The sequence below is a fragment of the Triticum dicoccoides genome, chromosome 4B, assembly GCF_002162155.2.
Source record: "Triticum dicoccoides isolate Atlit2015 ecotype Zavitan chromosome 4B, WEW_v2.0, whole genome shotgun sequence".
NCBI lineage: Eukaryota > Viridiplantae > Streptophyta > Magnoliopsida > Poales > Poaceae > Triticum > Triticum dicoccoides.
In genome coordinates this window covers 668,939,835-668,957,105 of record NC_041387.1, presented here as the reverse complement: position 1 = coordinate 668,957,105, position 17,271 = coordinate 668,939,835, and the positions used below count along the sequence as shown (strand labels likewise).

General features: G+C 48.0%; 1 protein-coding gene across 1 annotated transcript; it reads right to left on the bottom strand.

Moving 5' to 3' along the window:
- Positions 1–7,737: 7,737 nt before the first annotated feature.
- On the bottom strand, positions 7,738–12,381 carry LOC119292215 (putative disease resistance protein RGA1). The gene is made up of 2 exons (XM_037571045.1): positions 8,332–12,381; positions 7,738–8,258 (listed from the first exon to the last, which is right to left on the bottom strand). Exon 1 carries the CDS (start codon positions 12,261–12,263, stop codon positions 8,343–8,345), a length of 3,921 nt encoding a protein of 1,306 aa, XP_037426942.1. The 5' UTR covers positions 12,264–12,381; the 3' UTR covers positions 7,738–8,258; positions 8,332–8,342.
- Between the last annotated feature and the right edge of the window lie 4,890 nt (positions 12,382–17,271).

Genomic DNA, 17,271 nt, shown 5'->3' with positions numbered 1-17,271 from the left:
CTAGTCAGTGTGTAATTCCTTTGTCTTGCGCTCACTTCAGTCGTTGAGATCATATGTTTTGCTAACTTCAAGAGTTACACGCAATTACACGTTGACTAGACTTTTTTCTTTCTAACTAACCACTTCCCCTGATTTTCATGGACGTGGGCCCCTCATTCCCCTTAACCTCCAATCACAACCCATCTGTTTATAAAATCCATGTAAACCTATGTATGTGTAGCATTACTCCTAGTTAGGATTGATTGACTGAGATTTGATTAAGTGAAAACGGGCCCATCAAGGAAAATCAGAGAGAGTCAGTTAGAGAAGGGCACGCAGGGTTAGTCCGTGTGTAGTATTATCGACCACACAATCACCACCCACGGCCCTACGCTATCTATCCGAATGGAGGGAGCCAAACAATTAAGGCCCTGTTTGGTTTATAAGTCGTAGGATTTTTTTAGTCCCAACTTATAAGTCCCAAGTCCCTAAAATGTGCCTACGTGTTTGGTTCCTGAGACTTATAAGTCCCTATAAGATCATATTACAACTATAAGTCCCTCCTTAAGAGTCTTATTTTATAAGTCCCAAATGCCCACTTTAAGTCCCTATAAGTCCCTCCTGTTTGGTTTAGATGGGACTTATAGGGACTTTTTTAAGTCCCTAAACCAATAAGTCCCTGAAAACAAACACCCTCTAAGTCATCGCATTCATGTTTTGTTTTCGATCAATGCAATACTATTATTGATCGGTTAAGATGTAGCACCGCATGCTAGACTACTATGACTAGTCCAACTTGTCGAGGCTAATTACGATTGATGATGACACGCCAACATCATGAAGGCAACCAACATCCATAAATTTTTTATTTTTTGAGTGGTACAAGCATCCATAACTTTTTTTTTGAGAACCACCAAACTTTATTATTCATAGTTCACAAAACTCGGGATACAAACGGGATCACGAGGCTGTCCCAACCAGACATGTCTACCACAATCTAAAGAATGAGAAGACTAGTAAATGGGGTTCTCTACTCGACGCCCGACCAACGAATCAAAAACTGAAATTAAACTCGGCGGCCCTCAACTTAATCTCTGCTACAATCAAATCATAAATACCAATGCAACCCCTGCCTGCTTAGAATCAGTAGCCACCACAAATTTGTGAAGTAGAAGATCATCCGCTGAAGATAGAGCTTCCCTGCAAGCGATGGCCTCTAGAGTTGCAACATCTCTCATGCCATGAATTACTAGCGCCGATGATCCCAAGTATTTTCCAGAAGAGGCCCTGCATACACCCGCCGCAACGCCTCCTATACCCGATCTAGCAAGACCCGCGTCAACATGAATTTTCGCATAGCCCGAAGGTTGAGCGATCATGCGCCCTCTTCGGCCAGGAGTATGATCACGCACATCACTGACTTTTGTGGGTCCGAGACGAAGTTTTTAATTTGTCGACAGCGGACTCTAGAACACCCCTTCGTGTATTGCCTTCCGTCTTGCCCATCATGTAGCCCAAAGGGTCACTGCCATCCTAACAAAGGATCCATAGACATCGACTCCATCATGGTGAAAAGCCATTGTTTTGTGCTCACTTCAGTTGTTGAGATCATATGTTCTGCTAGCTCGTCATCATGTAGTTTGTCTTTGTCAGCATCATGGACGCCGACGAGCCTTCCGACTCATGCACGACCTGCTCTATGATGCGGATCTCGCCGTCGCCGCCGCCGGTGAGGCGCGCAAGCGGCGCCGTGACCTTCTCCTTATTCTTTTCTTCCCCAACTCGCTGTCAGACATGGCCACCGCCGATCAGATACCGCCGGCCACCGGAGCAGGGATCGAACACCGTAGCTCTGATGCTAGTTGTCGTCGTCGGATCAGAGAGAGGGAGAGAGAAGGAACGAGCGAGGGAGAGAGACAAACACGAGAGACAGTAGTTTTTGCTGCCGTAACTGCACATCGTTTTTGGTTCACCTTCCTCCTTTTATCTGATTATTACAACTGACTTGTCTACCCTCTCGGTCTGGCCGCTATGATCCGGGTTGATCGCGCCATCCCACGATCGCGTCCACAGCGAGAGCCAAAAACGACCGGGAGGGAGAAAATAGAAACGAAAGAAACGGGAGGGCTCGCTACGTGCGCCTCCCCTAGCTACGTGCATGCTTGGGTCACATCTGACCGCTGCCCTGTTTATTTTAAATGACTAAGAGCATCTTCAAGACTTCAACAGGCGTCCAACGTTTTGAAAATTAAAGTGTTTATGTGGTTTGTTCATAAACATGTAATTTTAACAAAAAACAACTTGGTCAAGCGCAATTGGACTGAATCTACTAGGTGTAGCTTCTGTGATCAGGACGAGACCATTAAGCATCTCTTCCTTGATTGTTCTTTGGCGAGAATTTTGTGGCGCACTGTGCAAATTACTTTTAACATTACTCCTCCGAGTACGGTCGGGTCGTTATTTGGAACGTGGCTGGATGAGATAGAGTCCGAAACAGCTAGACATATTCGTGTAGGAGTGTATGCGTTGTTATGGGCAATTTGGAACTGCAGAAATGATTTGGTCTTTAACAGAATAACTACTATTCATTTTTTGCAGGTTTTATTTCGTGCTACGGCGCTGATCCGTATGTGGTCCTTACTCACTCCGACGGAGGCCAGGGAGCGTTTGGTTACTGGATCTGTCCGGTGGGAGATGGTAGCGCGGGATATCTTCAACCGGTTTGGTTGGCGGTCATGTAATAGGATAGGCTATTAGTGCTCCTATCTTTTCTTTTACCAGCCGGTTGTGGCCATTGTGGTTTATCTTGGCTTAGCTGCGATGTTCTTGGTGAGCTCGCCTTTACTTTGTTCAAGACTTTACGACTCTGTTGAACCTATTTTTATTTATTGAGGTGGCGTATGCATCGTTCTGATGCAGAGGCCGGAGAGCTCTCCCTTTTCGAAAAAAACAGGCGTCCAACACGCGGCGCGCTAAAATCTGGTTTGCGGCGCGCTCATCGCCAGGTTTGGCGCGGCGCACAACGCTGGCTCCAACAATCACGCTAAAATGCAGCGCGCGCGTAGCTCCAGCAGCGCGCTAAAATGTAGCACGCGCGAGAAGCCGGCGCCTCACATTTGTTCATTTTGGACACAAATATCACATCTACACAAAAGACATGGCATATAATTTGAATCACAAACATCATTCAACCAAGTTCGTGCCCAAAAGTTCATGCCCATAAGTTCAAATTCATGCCCAGAACATCATTCAACCAAGTTCAAAATGCAAACCAAGTTCATGACACAAATGAAAGGCACAACAATCAAGCCTTGTCCTCATCTTCATCCTCATCTTCCTCCGATTCATTTGACTCCTCCGAAGATGATTCTTCCTCCTCCTCTTCATTGTTGCGCGCCGCATCATCATCACGTGAAGCTCGAAAGGTGTTGCCAAGATCTTCAAAGGCATCTTCATGCGAAGCTGGCACACCGGCGCCCGGAGGTGCACCCATGCCCCCAATGAGAGACGCCAAACTCATGCCACCCATGCCACCCATGCCACCCATGCCGTCCAAGCCACTCGAAGGTGCTCCAAAGCCACCCATGCCTCCCATGGTCTCCATGGTAGCTCCAAAGCCACCCATGGAACCCATGCCGCCCATGGTAGCTAGCTCCAAATCCACCCATGGCACCAATGCCACCCATGTCGCCAAGGCAACCACCACCCATGCCGCCAAGGCCACTGCCACCCATTGTGCGAATCATGGCTCTTTTTTGGATCAAGACTTCTTCACGGGCAAGGTTGACATACTCCTTTTGCACATCATTGAACAAAGATGTGTCCAAGAAGAACAAGTGTTTCTCCCATTCCAACAATTTAGCTCGCTCCTTCATGCCCACCTTCCTCTCCTCCAATGCCACTTTCCTCTCCTCGGCCGCCACCCTCCTCTCCTCGGCCACCAACCTCCTCTCCTCAGCCGCGACATCTTGATTCCTTGCCATTTTCCTCACCTCGTTGGCTTCTTTTCTTGCGTTGACGATTGCTTCCATAGCATTTTTGAGCTCATCATCTCCTTTCCTCTTCTTCTTTTCTTTTGCGTTTTTCTTCGTGCCATCCGGTCGTTTTGGCTTCGAGTATGAAACCGAGTTTTATGTGGGCCTTCTCTTGCCATCTTCACTTGATGCATCCTCCTCCTCATCATCTTCCAAATCAATTGTTCGCTTGCGTTTTTTGCTCAAATCCAAATCATCAATATCCTCACGCTTCTTCCATTTCTCATCATCCTTCAATATTTCATAGCAATGAGGCAAGGTAAATGGCCTTCCTTTCTTGATCTTCCCCTTCTTGGCCCTCTTCTCCTCTTCTTTGAACGGGTTTTGTGCAATATTTAACTACAAAAAAACAAAACAAGTTAGCACAAGGAACACCAACAACAAGCATGATGAACATGAGGAATGGTGAAATGACACTTACCCTATCGTCATCATTGGTGCCACTTGGGTTCAACTTGTCAACCGCTTTTTGTGCGGCCGCCCATTGTTGACAATCCCTATTGATGGTCGACCACCGGGAGCGAACGATCGTGCGGAGCGGTCAATTCCACTCAAGTTGCGAAGATCAAAGTGTTCTTTCATCCGGAGCCAATAAGCATCTCTACTTTGATCACCTCCAACGGATGGATCCCTCGACACGTCCAACCAAGTTTTGCATAGCACAACGTCTTTGTCGTTGGTGTAGTTGCCTCCTCTTCCTTTCGGTGCGTCGACAATGCCCTCACCATCCTCGTCCACCTCAAACTCATGGTCTTCGAAATACATGTCATTGGTTTGAGACCAATGCAAATTGTTCGAGCCAACACCCATAGTTGACATGTATGCATCATCGTTCACACTACAAAGTATATAGAACAATGAAATAGGCTATCTATATGTATGCATTCAAAAAATAACAAGAAAAAATAAGTTGGGGAATTTTTTTTACCTTTGGGGCATATCGTCGAACACATTGTGCACGTCGGCCGCCGTCTCAACAAGTGAGCTCGCCGGCGCTTCGGTAGCCGCCGCGCCCATCACACGCCCTGCAAGCTTCTCTCGGCGCCTTCGAGGTGCCGAAGCCGTCCGCCGCCTTGTTCTTCTTCGCGGATGTCTTACCCTTCTTCGGCCGCGCCGCATTTGAGAGCTTCGAGGGGGGTGCACGTGGCTTCATCACGGCGGGCGCTGGCGCGACGCCACCCGCCGCCGAGGTCATCCGCGGTGGCATGAAGAGGCCGTGCGCGAGGCCGATGCTCGGAGGAGCTCCGGCGAAGGCGAGGCCTACGCTCCCAGCGCTAGGGTTTGTGGCGGCGACGGCGGCAGTGGAGGGTTCGCGGATGTAGGATGGAGTGAGGGGGGTGCCGGCGCGTGCGTCCATCGGGTCAACTCGCCAGCGCCGGCGCGTGCGGGGCGAAGATGGCGCGATGGAGAGAGTGCGGCGCGAGCGCTCGCGTGTGCCGCCCGCTTCCGCGGGCGCCCCAAATACGCAGCGCGCGATGGCGATTCGGACCGCGCGTCCAACTCTATATGCCGCGCGCGCGGTTATTGCGCGCCCGCTGGAGACGCTCTACCGATTGCGCGCGCGCTAAAATAGGCAAATTTGCGGCGCCGCGCTTGTTTAACGCGGCTGTTGGAGATGCTCTAACATAAGTCCATCTCATCGCTCTGCATGTCTCCGCCGAAGGAGTCAAATAGTGGTGTATATATTTGAATTCGTCGAGATGGACTTCGTCTTTCTTGTCTCCATCTACCGACCACCATCTCAGTTGCCGTCGCTCTTGTTTCGCGGCGAACTATGTCTCCGATTCCCCGTTTACCTGAGCTCACACTCATCCTCCAAAGAATGTTAGGCCTGCGATCATCTCAAGGCTTCAAGCGCTTACTCTATTATATTGTTGACCACTACCACCACGGCGATAATGAGATGTTGGTCGGCTACAACGATTCAGAGACCACGTGGGCGATGTGGATTCCGGGAAAAGCACCTGAGGCTGTTGTAGTGTTGTTCTTCCTCGAAAACAACTTGGTGACCTGGCAATCACAGAAGCGTCGCCACTTCTCCATGTGAAGCTGAGTACATTGCGGCGGCTCGACTTCTCGGCGCGCTTCAGAATCAAGACGCTTCCCCTACGAAACTCTATGTCGACAACAAGTCTGCCATCTCATTGTGCAAAAAATCTGGTGCATCACGACCACAGCAAGCACGCCCTCCACTATCATTTCATACAGGACTGCGTCGAGAAGGGCACAGTGGTCGTGGAGTTCATCAAAAGTGGGAAACAGAAGACAGACATTCTGACTAATCCTCTTGGTCGTGCTCGTTTTCAGAACTGCGCATCAAGGTAGGGATCATCCACATCAAGCCCCTTCAACAGGATTGAAGGGGAGATTATTACGAGTCTAAATCCTGTAGCATCATGTCTGAGTCATGTGTTGTCTCTTCCTCCACTGATGTAGTAGAGCTATTTTAACTTTTGATGAGAAAATCATAGCCAAGTACTGTATATGTGGTCTTTTGCGGTGCATTTTGCTCTTCTCTCGCCACGCAAGCCTGCACGATGGGTACACTTCTTGACTTGATTTGCATGGTCATCCGAGAGATATGGCCTTTTTTTCCCCATCAAACCACACAACCTCCAGTTGCAGATGGTGAATGTACTGGCCATCATCATTGGCATCATCCTTCGATCAGTTACACCCAACAACATTGGCATCATCGATCGATCAGTTCACGGAACAAAATCCATCATGATCGGAACGCTTCACAGAGGCGAATACACAAAAAATTGCTTCTCAAGTCGTGCGGGGCTGACGCTGAATCCCAATAACCACCTCGCACCTTTGGATGTCCCTTCTTGGAATGCTCTGCTCTGCTCTGTTCGCTGCTGCATCCACAAAGCCCACTGCGACTGCGAGCCATCACTTATGTCGATATTCTGCAAACACGCAACACAATTATATCAGGTACGGTGGTGCTTGAGGAATGTGGCAAATCATCAGAAAGCAAGGGCAACACTGGCGACGGACCGGTTCGAGCAATTCATCAGAGATTACAATGTTTCAGTGCGCAACACTTTTGAGCGTCATATTAGTATTAGTAGGGGAAAACCCAAAAATGAGAACAAAGTGTCAAGTACGTTTCAGCATATCAAGAGAGACAATTGCTTCAGCACTGTTTGTTTGCTCTGAATCACCTGTGAAACTCACCACTGGGACTGCAGGATCCAATCCAATAAAATGAATGAACTTGGATCATTCATTACCTTTGTGTGAAGGATAAATGACAGCCAATGAGACCTAAACCTGTATGCATGCAATCTCCATGCGAGATTGTAGCCGCGGGTACAATACTTTCAGTACTCTGCCCAAGCACAATTCTCATTGCTCCGGTCCTAGAGGAATAATTCAGTATCAGGCTAAATAGGTTCAAGAATCAAACAAATTGGAAAGCATTCTCTCTTCTCTTGTAGGATGTAACTCAATTCAGTTTCACTTCACGATATTAGTAGGAATCCGTACCATTCTGTAAAATAAATGCACTACCAAGACAAGACAGCACTCTCTGCTACTCCCTCCGTCCCAAAATTGCACTCATCTGTCCCATAATGTAAGATGTTTTTTGACACTAATGTAGTGTCAATAAACGTCTTACATTATGAGGCGGAGGGAGTAGACTGTAACTCTCTGCTACTTCATTTTTCAAGAATGAAACAAATTGGAAAGCATACTCAACTCAATTTCACTTCACGATACTATAGTACGAAGGTTACATTCATATATACCACTCTGCACCACCAAGACAAGACAGGACAGCCCTCACTGCTACATAGTATATGATACTCCCTCCGTCCCAAAATAAGTGTCTTGAGCTTAGTACAAATTTATACTAGAGCTAGTACAAAGTTGAGCCACTTATTTTGGGACGGAGGGAGTATTATATCAGTTGCTTTTTGTAGAAAGCAGCAGGCAGCATCATCCTTCCTGTCAAAGCAAAGGACTCAAGAAAGAGGAAATAAAGGCACTTGATTCCTTCATTCATGGCAAGAAAAGAACGGCCAACAGTTAAATTGGCCTGTTCACCCCTGCTGCTTCATGCGAAAAAAGAGCACAAGCCTGGTAATTCCATGATTCCTCCCTCAGTTCATGTAGCAGAATGAAGAGTTAACAGCAAGCGTCGCGGAATGAAGACTCGGTTGGTTTGTATCTCGCATCCGCCGATTAATGTGCAGGTTTGACAACTTGTGTGGTGGAGTGGAACCTGCCAGTCTATAAGATTTGACAAGTTAATATTAGGCAGAAATAGAAAATCAATAAAAAATAGGGAGGCGACAAGTGTTACCTTGGGTGTAGTTATTCTTCGACGGATAAATGTGGGTTGGTTCTTTTGATTTTCTCAATCTGCTCGTCTATCTCAGCGCTGCGCCAATTCATCTCTAGTTTTCGCAGCGAAACCGGGAGGCCCTCCTTGGGCATCGACTGGATTTTCAGACACCCAACGACATGTAACTCCTTGAGAGAAGAAAGGCGATGTAACCCTTGAGGAAGGGACTGCAGACCATAGCACCAGAGAAAATGTAGTTTCTCGAGGGAGGTGAGGAGCTGCAGCGCTTTCTCTTGCTCCTCCGTCAAGCTTTTCACCCTCCCATCATACTGGAATTCAAGTGTGTGGAGGCTCGGGGCGAGGAGGCTGCAAATAGGAGCAACAAGCAATCCACAGATGTTATCCACAATGAGCTTCTCCAATCTAGACATGTAACCTGCAGGCAATAATTTGGTCCTTGCCACCTCTGAGAGCAGATCTGCTGCTAAGGTGCTGCTGCTGGTAACTTGCAGTTCTTTGAGGTTGACTGTGATGAGAGGATTGAACCCATCCACCGTTAATTTACCGCAACTTATTAGGCTTAGACTGGTGAGAGACGTGAGGTTTGAGAGCAGAGCCATCGACTTCATGCTTTGCTCGCCCCAAACATCAAGTTTCCTCAGGGGAGCAGGGAAAGGGTAAATGGTCTCTGATTCTCCCGTGGCCATGGGCCACCGAAAGAACAATTCGCCACATCCCCATATTGTTATTGATTGGAGCAATGAGTTGTCCTCCTGAATTTCTCCTCCATTCTCCACAGGCACAAGAACCAGGCCCTTGCAGTCTCTAAAGCTAAGTTTCTGCAGTGAGCTGGATGATGGGAACTGCATTGATATGCACGATACATTTTCAATAGCCATATCTTCTAGTTTATCCATATTGTGGTAGGCCAAAGCACCGCCATACCCTCCAACAACCAATAGTTTTCCATCATAAGACAACAACGTTTCTGAATCACCTCTTTTAACATCCAAATCTGTCAGTGTGGAGGTGTGAGGCATGGAGGGCAGAGACATCTTTGGGCACCCGGAAACTTGAAGTCTGCGCAAATTGGTGCAAGAAACCTCCGAGAAGGGCATCACACAGACATTGGGACAATCGATGCATATGATTTCTTCAATACTTGTTAAGGAATGGCAATTAGGTTCCACAGCCCATTCAGCAAGTTCCGGCATCTCATAAAACTCGACTTTGTTCAAGCGCATAGAACATTTCCCTGGAGCGCCACCACATCGAAGCCCAAACTGCTGCATTCTAGAAATTTTCTTCAATTTGAGTCGCTTGAGATTTGGTAGCTTCGCAAAAGGTGGGAGGGTGCTCCAAGATACGCCTTCTAGAGTGAGAGTCTCTAAACTTGCTAACCAGATGTCAAGACACAACCAACTAGGACCAACGGTACCACCATGATTTGCAATTGTAAGTGCTCTAAGATTCGAGTGTGGTTGAAGAGCATCAAGGATATCAGCATCTGTAGTTGGTCCATCTCTGCCCCAGAGTAATTCCAACTCCTTCAGATTCTTTTTCAACTTCAGCTTGGCTGCAGTAGCTTCCTCCTTGTTTGCCACGTGTTCAAGACCACGTATAATCAGTCCTCCTTGAAGCTCTGTCAATGCCCCAAGTTCTGACAGCTCAAATCCCATGCTCCCATTCTTGACATGGAATTCTTTTAGCTCCTGCAGATGCTTCATCTTTCCGACATTGCGAATATTGGAGTGGAGTTCACTTGTAGCATGGAAAGCATGTAAATTCTCAAGGTGGCTAAAGTCTTCAGGCAAATCAGAATGACCATTCCAACCATCTAGGTCCAAGAACTTCAAGTGATAAAATCTTGATAGTGTACTAGGTAACCTCATTTCCCTGTCATTGTGAGATGAACTAATTTTGAGGTACTGGAGGTGGATAAGTTTTGAAAATCTATGTGGAAAAGATTCTGGATTGTTCACTGCTATAAATAGGACACGCAGACTATTTATTTCCTTGAGGCTATCTTTCAAAATCTTGGCGATCCTTTCTTCATATCCTCTAAAAATCATCAAAGTCCGCAAATTAGCAATGTCTATCCTCTCCCTTAGTTTACACATTTCTTCCTCAAAATTTGCATCATATTTGCCTTCTATGTTGATAGATAAGTGTCGTACCGATTGTGGGATGGCATTAGCTCTGAAATCTAAGCCACTTATACTGAGGCATTCTTGTGCAGAAACACTCTTAGATAGCTCATGCATTAAATCGTGCATTACATAGGAGGATCGATCAGCCCAGTCGAATACCTTCATGAGAAAACCATTGTCCACTAGTTCTTCCAAGCAATCCCTGCCGGCTTGGTGATTAGAGTCTATGATGCCCATTGCATCCCAGAAATGATTGATTTCTGAAGAAGTAAACCTATAATCTTCAGGGAAAAGGCCACAATAGGAAAAGCATTTCTTCAGATGAAAAGGGAGGCAATCGTAGCTAATTTTTAAAGATGGCATGATATCATCACTTCTTTGCTGCTTTAGCCACTGATGCTTTTCAAGAACTCCATTCCAGTGTTCCTGAGAAAGGTGCTTATGCAATAGTCTACCAACTGTTTTGGCTGCCAATGGGGAACCCTTTAGCTTGTTTGCAATTTTTCGTGCAATACCATCAAACTCATCTTCGTAATGGTCAGGTTTGTCTTCTTCACCATTAAATATACATGCTTCAAAGAATGTGAAGAAGTCATTAGGCTCCAAACCTGCCAGTTCTAGTGAATCAACCGTTCCCACCATCTTTGCCAGATTTGGGAATCGGGTTGTGACAAGTAGCATGCTTCCTTTGGTTTCCCCCTTTGTGAACGGAGCTAACAGGGTTTTCCACTGGTCCACACTGTCACATTTCCATATATCATCCAAGACAATTAGAAACCTCTTGGACTTGAGACGGCGCGCAATGGATCTCTGAAGATGATCTAAATTGGTTGTTTCATTTGCAACACTGCTGCTTCCTCCTTCTTCTTCCTTTGTGGGTATGCAGGCAAGGATCTCCCTGGTGAGCTTAAGCACATCGAAATCAGTGGATACACATACCCAGGTCCTGACTCGGAAGTGCTCTTCAGTCCTGCCATCATTATACAGATGTTGGGCGAAAGTTGTCTTGCCAATACCCCCTGGACCAACTATAGGAAGAACAGAAACAGTCTCGGTCTGCGTACCGGTGGTGATACGGTTGACAGTTTCCTCAAAAATGCCCGTCCTGCCATACAATGTGTCTTGTATAATCATGGAAGCAGTCTGAGGCCGATGTAGGACGACTGCCGTGCTGTTTCTTGGGAGGATACCGCCGATGAGCAAACTGGAGACGGAGTCACAGTGGGACTCCATGCCCAGTAACAGGGACTTGATTTTGCTGGACATGGACAATCGGTCGAAATGCAGCATGTCATCAGCATGAGCAGTAGCAGAGTTGGCTTTGGACCTTTTGGTGATGCGGCTGGTAACAGCAGCAACGGCATCACTACCTCCATCCCTCTTGGTCTTGGGTGTACGGGAGCAAGAAAAGAAGTGGACCAAGCTGCCTAGGGTGTGGCGAAGAGCAGTACCAGCATGGAGAGCTTGATGGCCGGCCTCTTGGGTGGTGGCGTAGAGGGTGCCGTGGAGCTTGTCGTGGATCTGAAAGTAGTGGACCTCATCCAGCAAGTCCTCTGCCTGGTCGGCGTCCCTGCTCAGCTTCTCCAGCAACCCCTGCAGGCCAGGGTTGGGGTTGTCGCCGCCGGCGTGGCTCCCCTGGGCGTTGTGCAGCAGGCCTTGCGTGTGCAGTAGCTTGTCCCTGATCTGCTCCGAGTTGTGGCCCAGCTGGAGGCTGTCCACGTACGCCGCCACCAGGCCGTCGGACAGCGTCGTCAACACCTTGCCGAGGAGCGACTTGGCCGAGCCGAGGGCCACCTCCATCTCTCTGCAGACAGACACAACACTCCGCCGGTCGCCTCGCCTCGCCTCGCCGGAGTAGTGGTGGTTTGGTGTTGATGAGCTGCTATGAAAATAGACGCTTGGGTGTGGAGAGGAGGAATGGACTTTCTTTCTTCCTTCCACAACCGCACTGTGACACATCAATAATTCCATTCGATGTGTCGGCAGCCACTAGAGGAATTTCTCGTCGTACACAGTCACCTGACCAAACGCCACTGTGCCATGGGATGAGATGGGATGCGATGCCCTCCTCAAATGCGCCTCTTTTGGCCCCTCCTCAATAATGCCACTCTCTTTCACCCCCACCAAATGATATGACCCTTTAATCGAGTGTACCAAAAAAAAAAATCCAACTTCTTGTCGGTCCGACGCCTCCATCGTTCGTCCGGTATCCGTCGCCCAAACTCTCCTCTGATGAGCTCGGAGGCAGTCCCGCATCTACACTGCGCACATGCCGGGCGGACTTCCCGACCTTGCACAAGGACACACCATCTCATGCCCGCCACCACCCACCGGGGGCTCTTGACCATTGTGTCGGCGGTCGTGGAAGGAGGCCCAAGGGAAACGGTGATGTGCCGACGGCTCAGACTATGGGAGATTGGGCTCGGAGGTGGTGCCGTTTGTGTCGTCAATGGTCGTGTTTAAATAGCAGGTGTTTGATAGGCCGAGCGGCGGTTTGAATGCTGGCGCATGGAGTTGGTCTCTCGGCCGTCGCGACGGTTGGAGTATTTAACCAAAAACTACCGCATTTCACGGAAACGTGACAGAAAACTACCACTTTACGATTTTGTGCGGAAAACTACAACTTTTGTCCTAATACGTGGCAAAAAACTACCAAGTCTCGAAACCGGTCGCTTCGCCCGCGCTGAGCATCAAACTGACCAGCCGGTTCTATGTTTCAGGTGCCACGATGGCCAACCGACGCCCGCCGCGCGTTAACGGCCGTTAACGGCGCGTTCGCGGTCGGAAACGGCGGCGGTCGGTTTGCGTTCAATGCAACGTTTTGGTGCATTGAACGCAAACCGACCGCCGCTGTTTCCGACCGCGAACACGCCGTTAACGGGCGGCGGGCATCGGTTGGCCACCATGGCACCTGAAACGTGGGACCGGCTGGTCAGTTTGGTGCTTAGCGTGGGCGAAGCGACCGGTTTGAAGACTTGGTAGTTTTTTGCCACGGATTAGGATAAAAGTGATAGTTTTCGGCACAAAATCGTAAAGTGGTAGTTTTCTGTCACGTATCCGTGAAATGTGGTAGTTTTTGGTTAAATACTCCGACGGTTGAATGCCATGCAGGTGGTCTGACGGTCAACAGCGGTTTGAAAGCGGTAGAAAGTCATCATGTCATTTAGTCCGGGGAAAAGTATATTTTTCGTCCCTTAATTATTTCAAGAATATAGAAATAGTCCCTCGACTTTAAAATCAGCAAAATTTAGTCCCTCAACTTTTAAAACCGGATAAGATTAGTCCCTATTTCCACTTCAAGTGGTTTCCTGCTGACGTGGAGTGGTTTTGACTGGAGCTGACTAGTGTGGGCCCCACATCCTCTATCTTTCATCTAAGCGAAGGTACCAACTCCGTATTGGCTGCCACCCTTGACCTCGTCCATGGCGAAAATGCCAGCACCATGCGCGTATTCTACCTGCGAACAACATGCCGTGATGCGTCACCTGTGTCTCGGCCATGACAGTAGTGGTCTCTTTGCTACCACCCTATGTGCCCGTAACACATGCATTTCATCAAATAATTCACATGCATGATCTACATCTTGTCTCCAACGACGACCGGCGGCTGGTTGCCATGGCAGGGTGGCCGTACTGCTGCTGTAGACGAAGGTGAGCATGCCGGGGCCAATGACCGGAAGCCGACACTGGCGCGGCTGCATGTGCACGACGCCAGCTTGCTCGCCTCCATTGTCAACGTCTTCGGCACCCCGGCGCGGATGGATAGCATCGGCATCATGGACCACCACGACCTCGATCGACTTTGACGCATACGGTGGGCAGGGGCTTCGGCGGCGACACAGGTGGCGTGTCGCTGACGCTGGGGCTGCAGCAGCAGTACAACACGCATGCCGACAATGTCAATGTGCGAAGTCGCGGCGCTCGAGGAGTGGCCTTGTGGAGGTTCCATAGCTCGCCACAGTGCGTGCTGCAGGTTCTTAGCGCACGCACCGTCGAGCTGCTGAGCTCGCGTGGAAGGAGCTCCAGCGCCACCAGAACTGCCACGGGCGGAGCACGCAGCACGGACGAACGGGCGGTGCTGCTGCTCTGCTTGTGCGCTAGCTAGGCCCTCTGTCAGCTCAGCGAGTGAAGCGGTTAGCACAGGCTGCGGCGGCAACACGCATCAGCATGAAGCGGTGACGCCCATGGTGAGCAGGCCTATGGTTGGCAGTGTTAGTGTGCTAGCGATGCGCGCAGCAAGCAGTACCAATGCGCAGCGGACACGACAAGTGGTAGCTCGGTAGATGCGGCAACCATCGGACGGCGGAGTGCAGCTCGACCAGCAAGCGGGGCTACAGCCAGCTGGGCATGGCTGCTCGGCGTGCTCAAAGAGAGCTCGGTCCCGTGACCGGCAGCCTCCACTTCATCAACGAAACCATTCGAACCAGTCAAAACCATGCTACATCATCAGTTATATCATCTAAAGCGGTATTAGGGATTAAAGTTATCCGGTTTGAGAAGTTGAGGGACTAACTTTTGCTGGTTTTGAAGTTGAGGGACTATTTCTATACTCTTGAAAGAATTGAGGGACGAAAAATATACTTATCCCTTTAGTCCGGGCGCGTCGCACTGAACCGGCATTAATGCATCCTGATGAGTGGCGGATTAATGTCGGACTATTGTATAACAGGAAACATAGCAATACCTTTCAAAAAACATAATAAAAATAATTTAATTATGTTTTTTTCTCTCTCAAACAACACGGGCATTCTTTACGAGGCCCTTCAAGTCGGTTCGGCCCTGAACCATCATGCCGGCCCATGGGATCTGTAGATGGAAGATCCTACATAAGTCGGGGCCGAGCTAGTTGATAGGAGAAGCAAGTTTAGACTCCCCCGTCGCAATAAACACGATTAGGAGTAGGGTTTTACCTCGATGCTAAGGGTACTCACCTCGCTAGGATACCCTATCGACTTATCTACCAGAATCTACTCGGCAGTGGTGGCCCATGCAAGTCTGGCAAGAACACGATGCAACACCCAAACAGTTTCTACAACAACAAGAGAGAGCGCTCGCCAATCACTCACTCGAGCTCAATGAAAATGAATCTGATGGCAAAATGTTGTAGAAACTGCTGCTAGTTCTGTCTCTTGGATTTTTTTTTGCGTGTTGGTGTTTTCCGCATGCATTCTCCCGCATCCTAGATGACCCCATGATAGCCTGGGTCTTCGGTTAGGGTTAGCGACACCGTTTGCTTCGCAATGGTCTTGTCGATTGTTGATCTTCCTCCGCCTCCCCGCCCTCTAACAAGTGCCTCACTACCAACAACTGTAGATTTCCACCCAGCAGTGATTATGAGATGCCTCATATCAAACTATTCAACAATGGAAGAGCGTAAAAATTATCAAAGCATGATTCACTCTACTAGTTCATGGGACTCTAGTCTTACTTAAGTATTTACTACTCCCTCCCATCCAAATAAGTGTCGCAGTTTTGAACTAAGGTTAGTTCAACCGTAGTATAAAACTGCAACACTTATTATGGATCGGAGGGAGTATGAAACATCATGGAGGTCCGAACGCATAACCTTCAAGTGAAGGACCTAGTGTTTAAATAGTTTCTCATCAAATCTCAGATAAGATGACAGAAGAACAACCATGAACAAAAATATACAAATATATAATAGTAAATGTATGCACATGATACCGCGATCCAAAGTTCGAAACATTTCTAGAAGCAAACTCAATAGCTTGATCTTCAAATGCATCGGCAACGATACCCTTAAGACGGCTTGTTATGATTTCCTGTAGTTGCCGATAATTATAAGGGCCAAAACACAGCCGCTGAATACACATCCTACTTAGATACGCGGCAATAGTTTTTCTGGAAGATCCATTGTGTTTGCTATAACTGCATTCAGTAACAACACACCAAAGAATAAATAATACGCCAGAGATCAAAATCACAAACCAAGAAAGAGTTATAGGTATCTATAATAACTAGGTTTGAATTTGGCTTGGTGGGCCAATCAAGAATGTTATACAGGACCTGATAGAAAGATTAATCCAAATGTTAATGAACATGAACATATATCATACAGCAATCAGAAGGCCAAAAGATGGCAAGATCGGGCATTTTCTCAAAAAAATAAACTATACATTTGTACAGCTGATTAATTAAGTTCAGCTAGATTATATTACCGACTGATTTCTTGTGGAAAGGAGATCAAGCTTGTCGATGAGCAAAACAATTGGCTGGTTTGCTTGCTTTCAAATTTTCTTGCCATCTGAAAAGGGCTCTGTTTAATAATGAAGAGCTTTTTTCCATCCCACCCTATGCCCACTCAACTGTTCATATATAACCAGCATATTCAATAAAGTGGACCTATGTTGACTGATAATGGAATGTATATGCTATGCTTGAGTAGGAATTTGGCATTTCTTAACTTAGAAGTTTGTATACCTTGTAGATATTCTCTGGAGAAGCTAATTTGAGACCATGGATTTCTATAAAACAATAGGGTCAACAAAGCAAAAGAAATCAAACCATCACGACGGCCATGAAATAAGGTTGGTTACCTTGCCAGTACCAGGCACACCATGAATATAAAGGCAGTGTCCTAGACGATGGTCGTTGCAAATTGCATCCTTCACAAATGTAGAGATCTCCTCCATTTCTGTTGGCACAAGACCTCTACTCAGTAACAGTTTGCATAAGACCGGTTTGGAGGAGCTGAGGTGCTGAGGAGCGGCCCGACTCCCCTCCCTAGGGTTCCCACCCCCGCCGCCGCCGGCGACCCCGCTCCCCCGCCGGCGCCGGCCGCCGGGCGC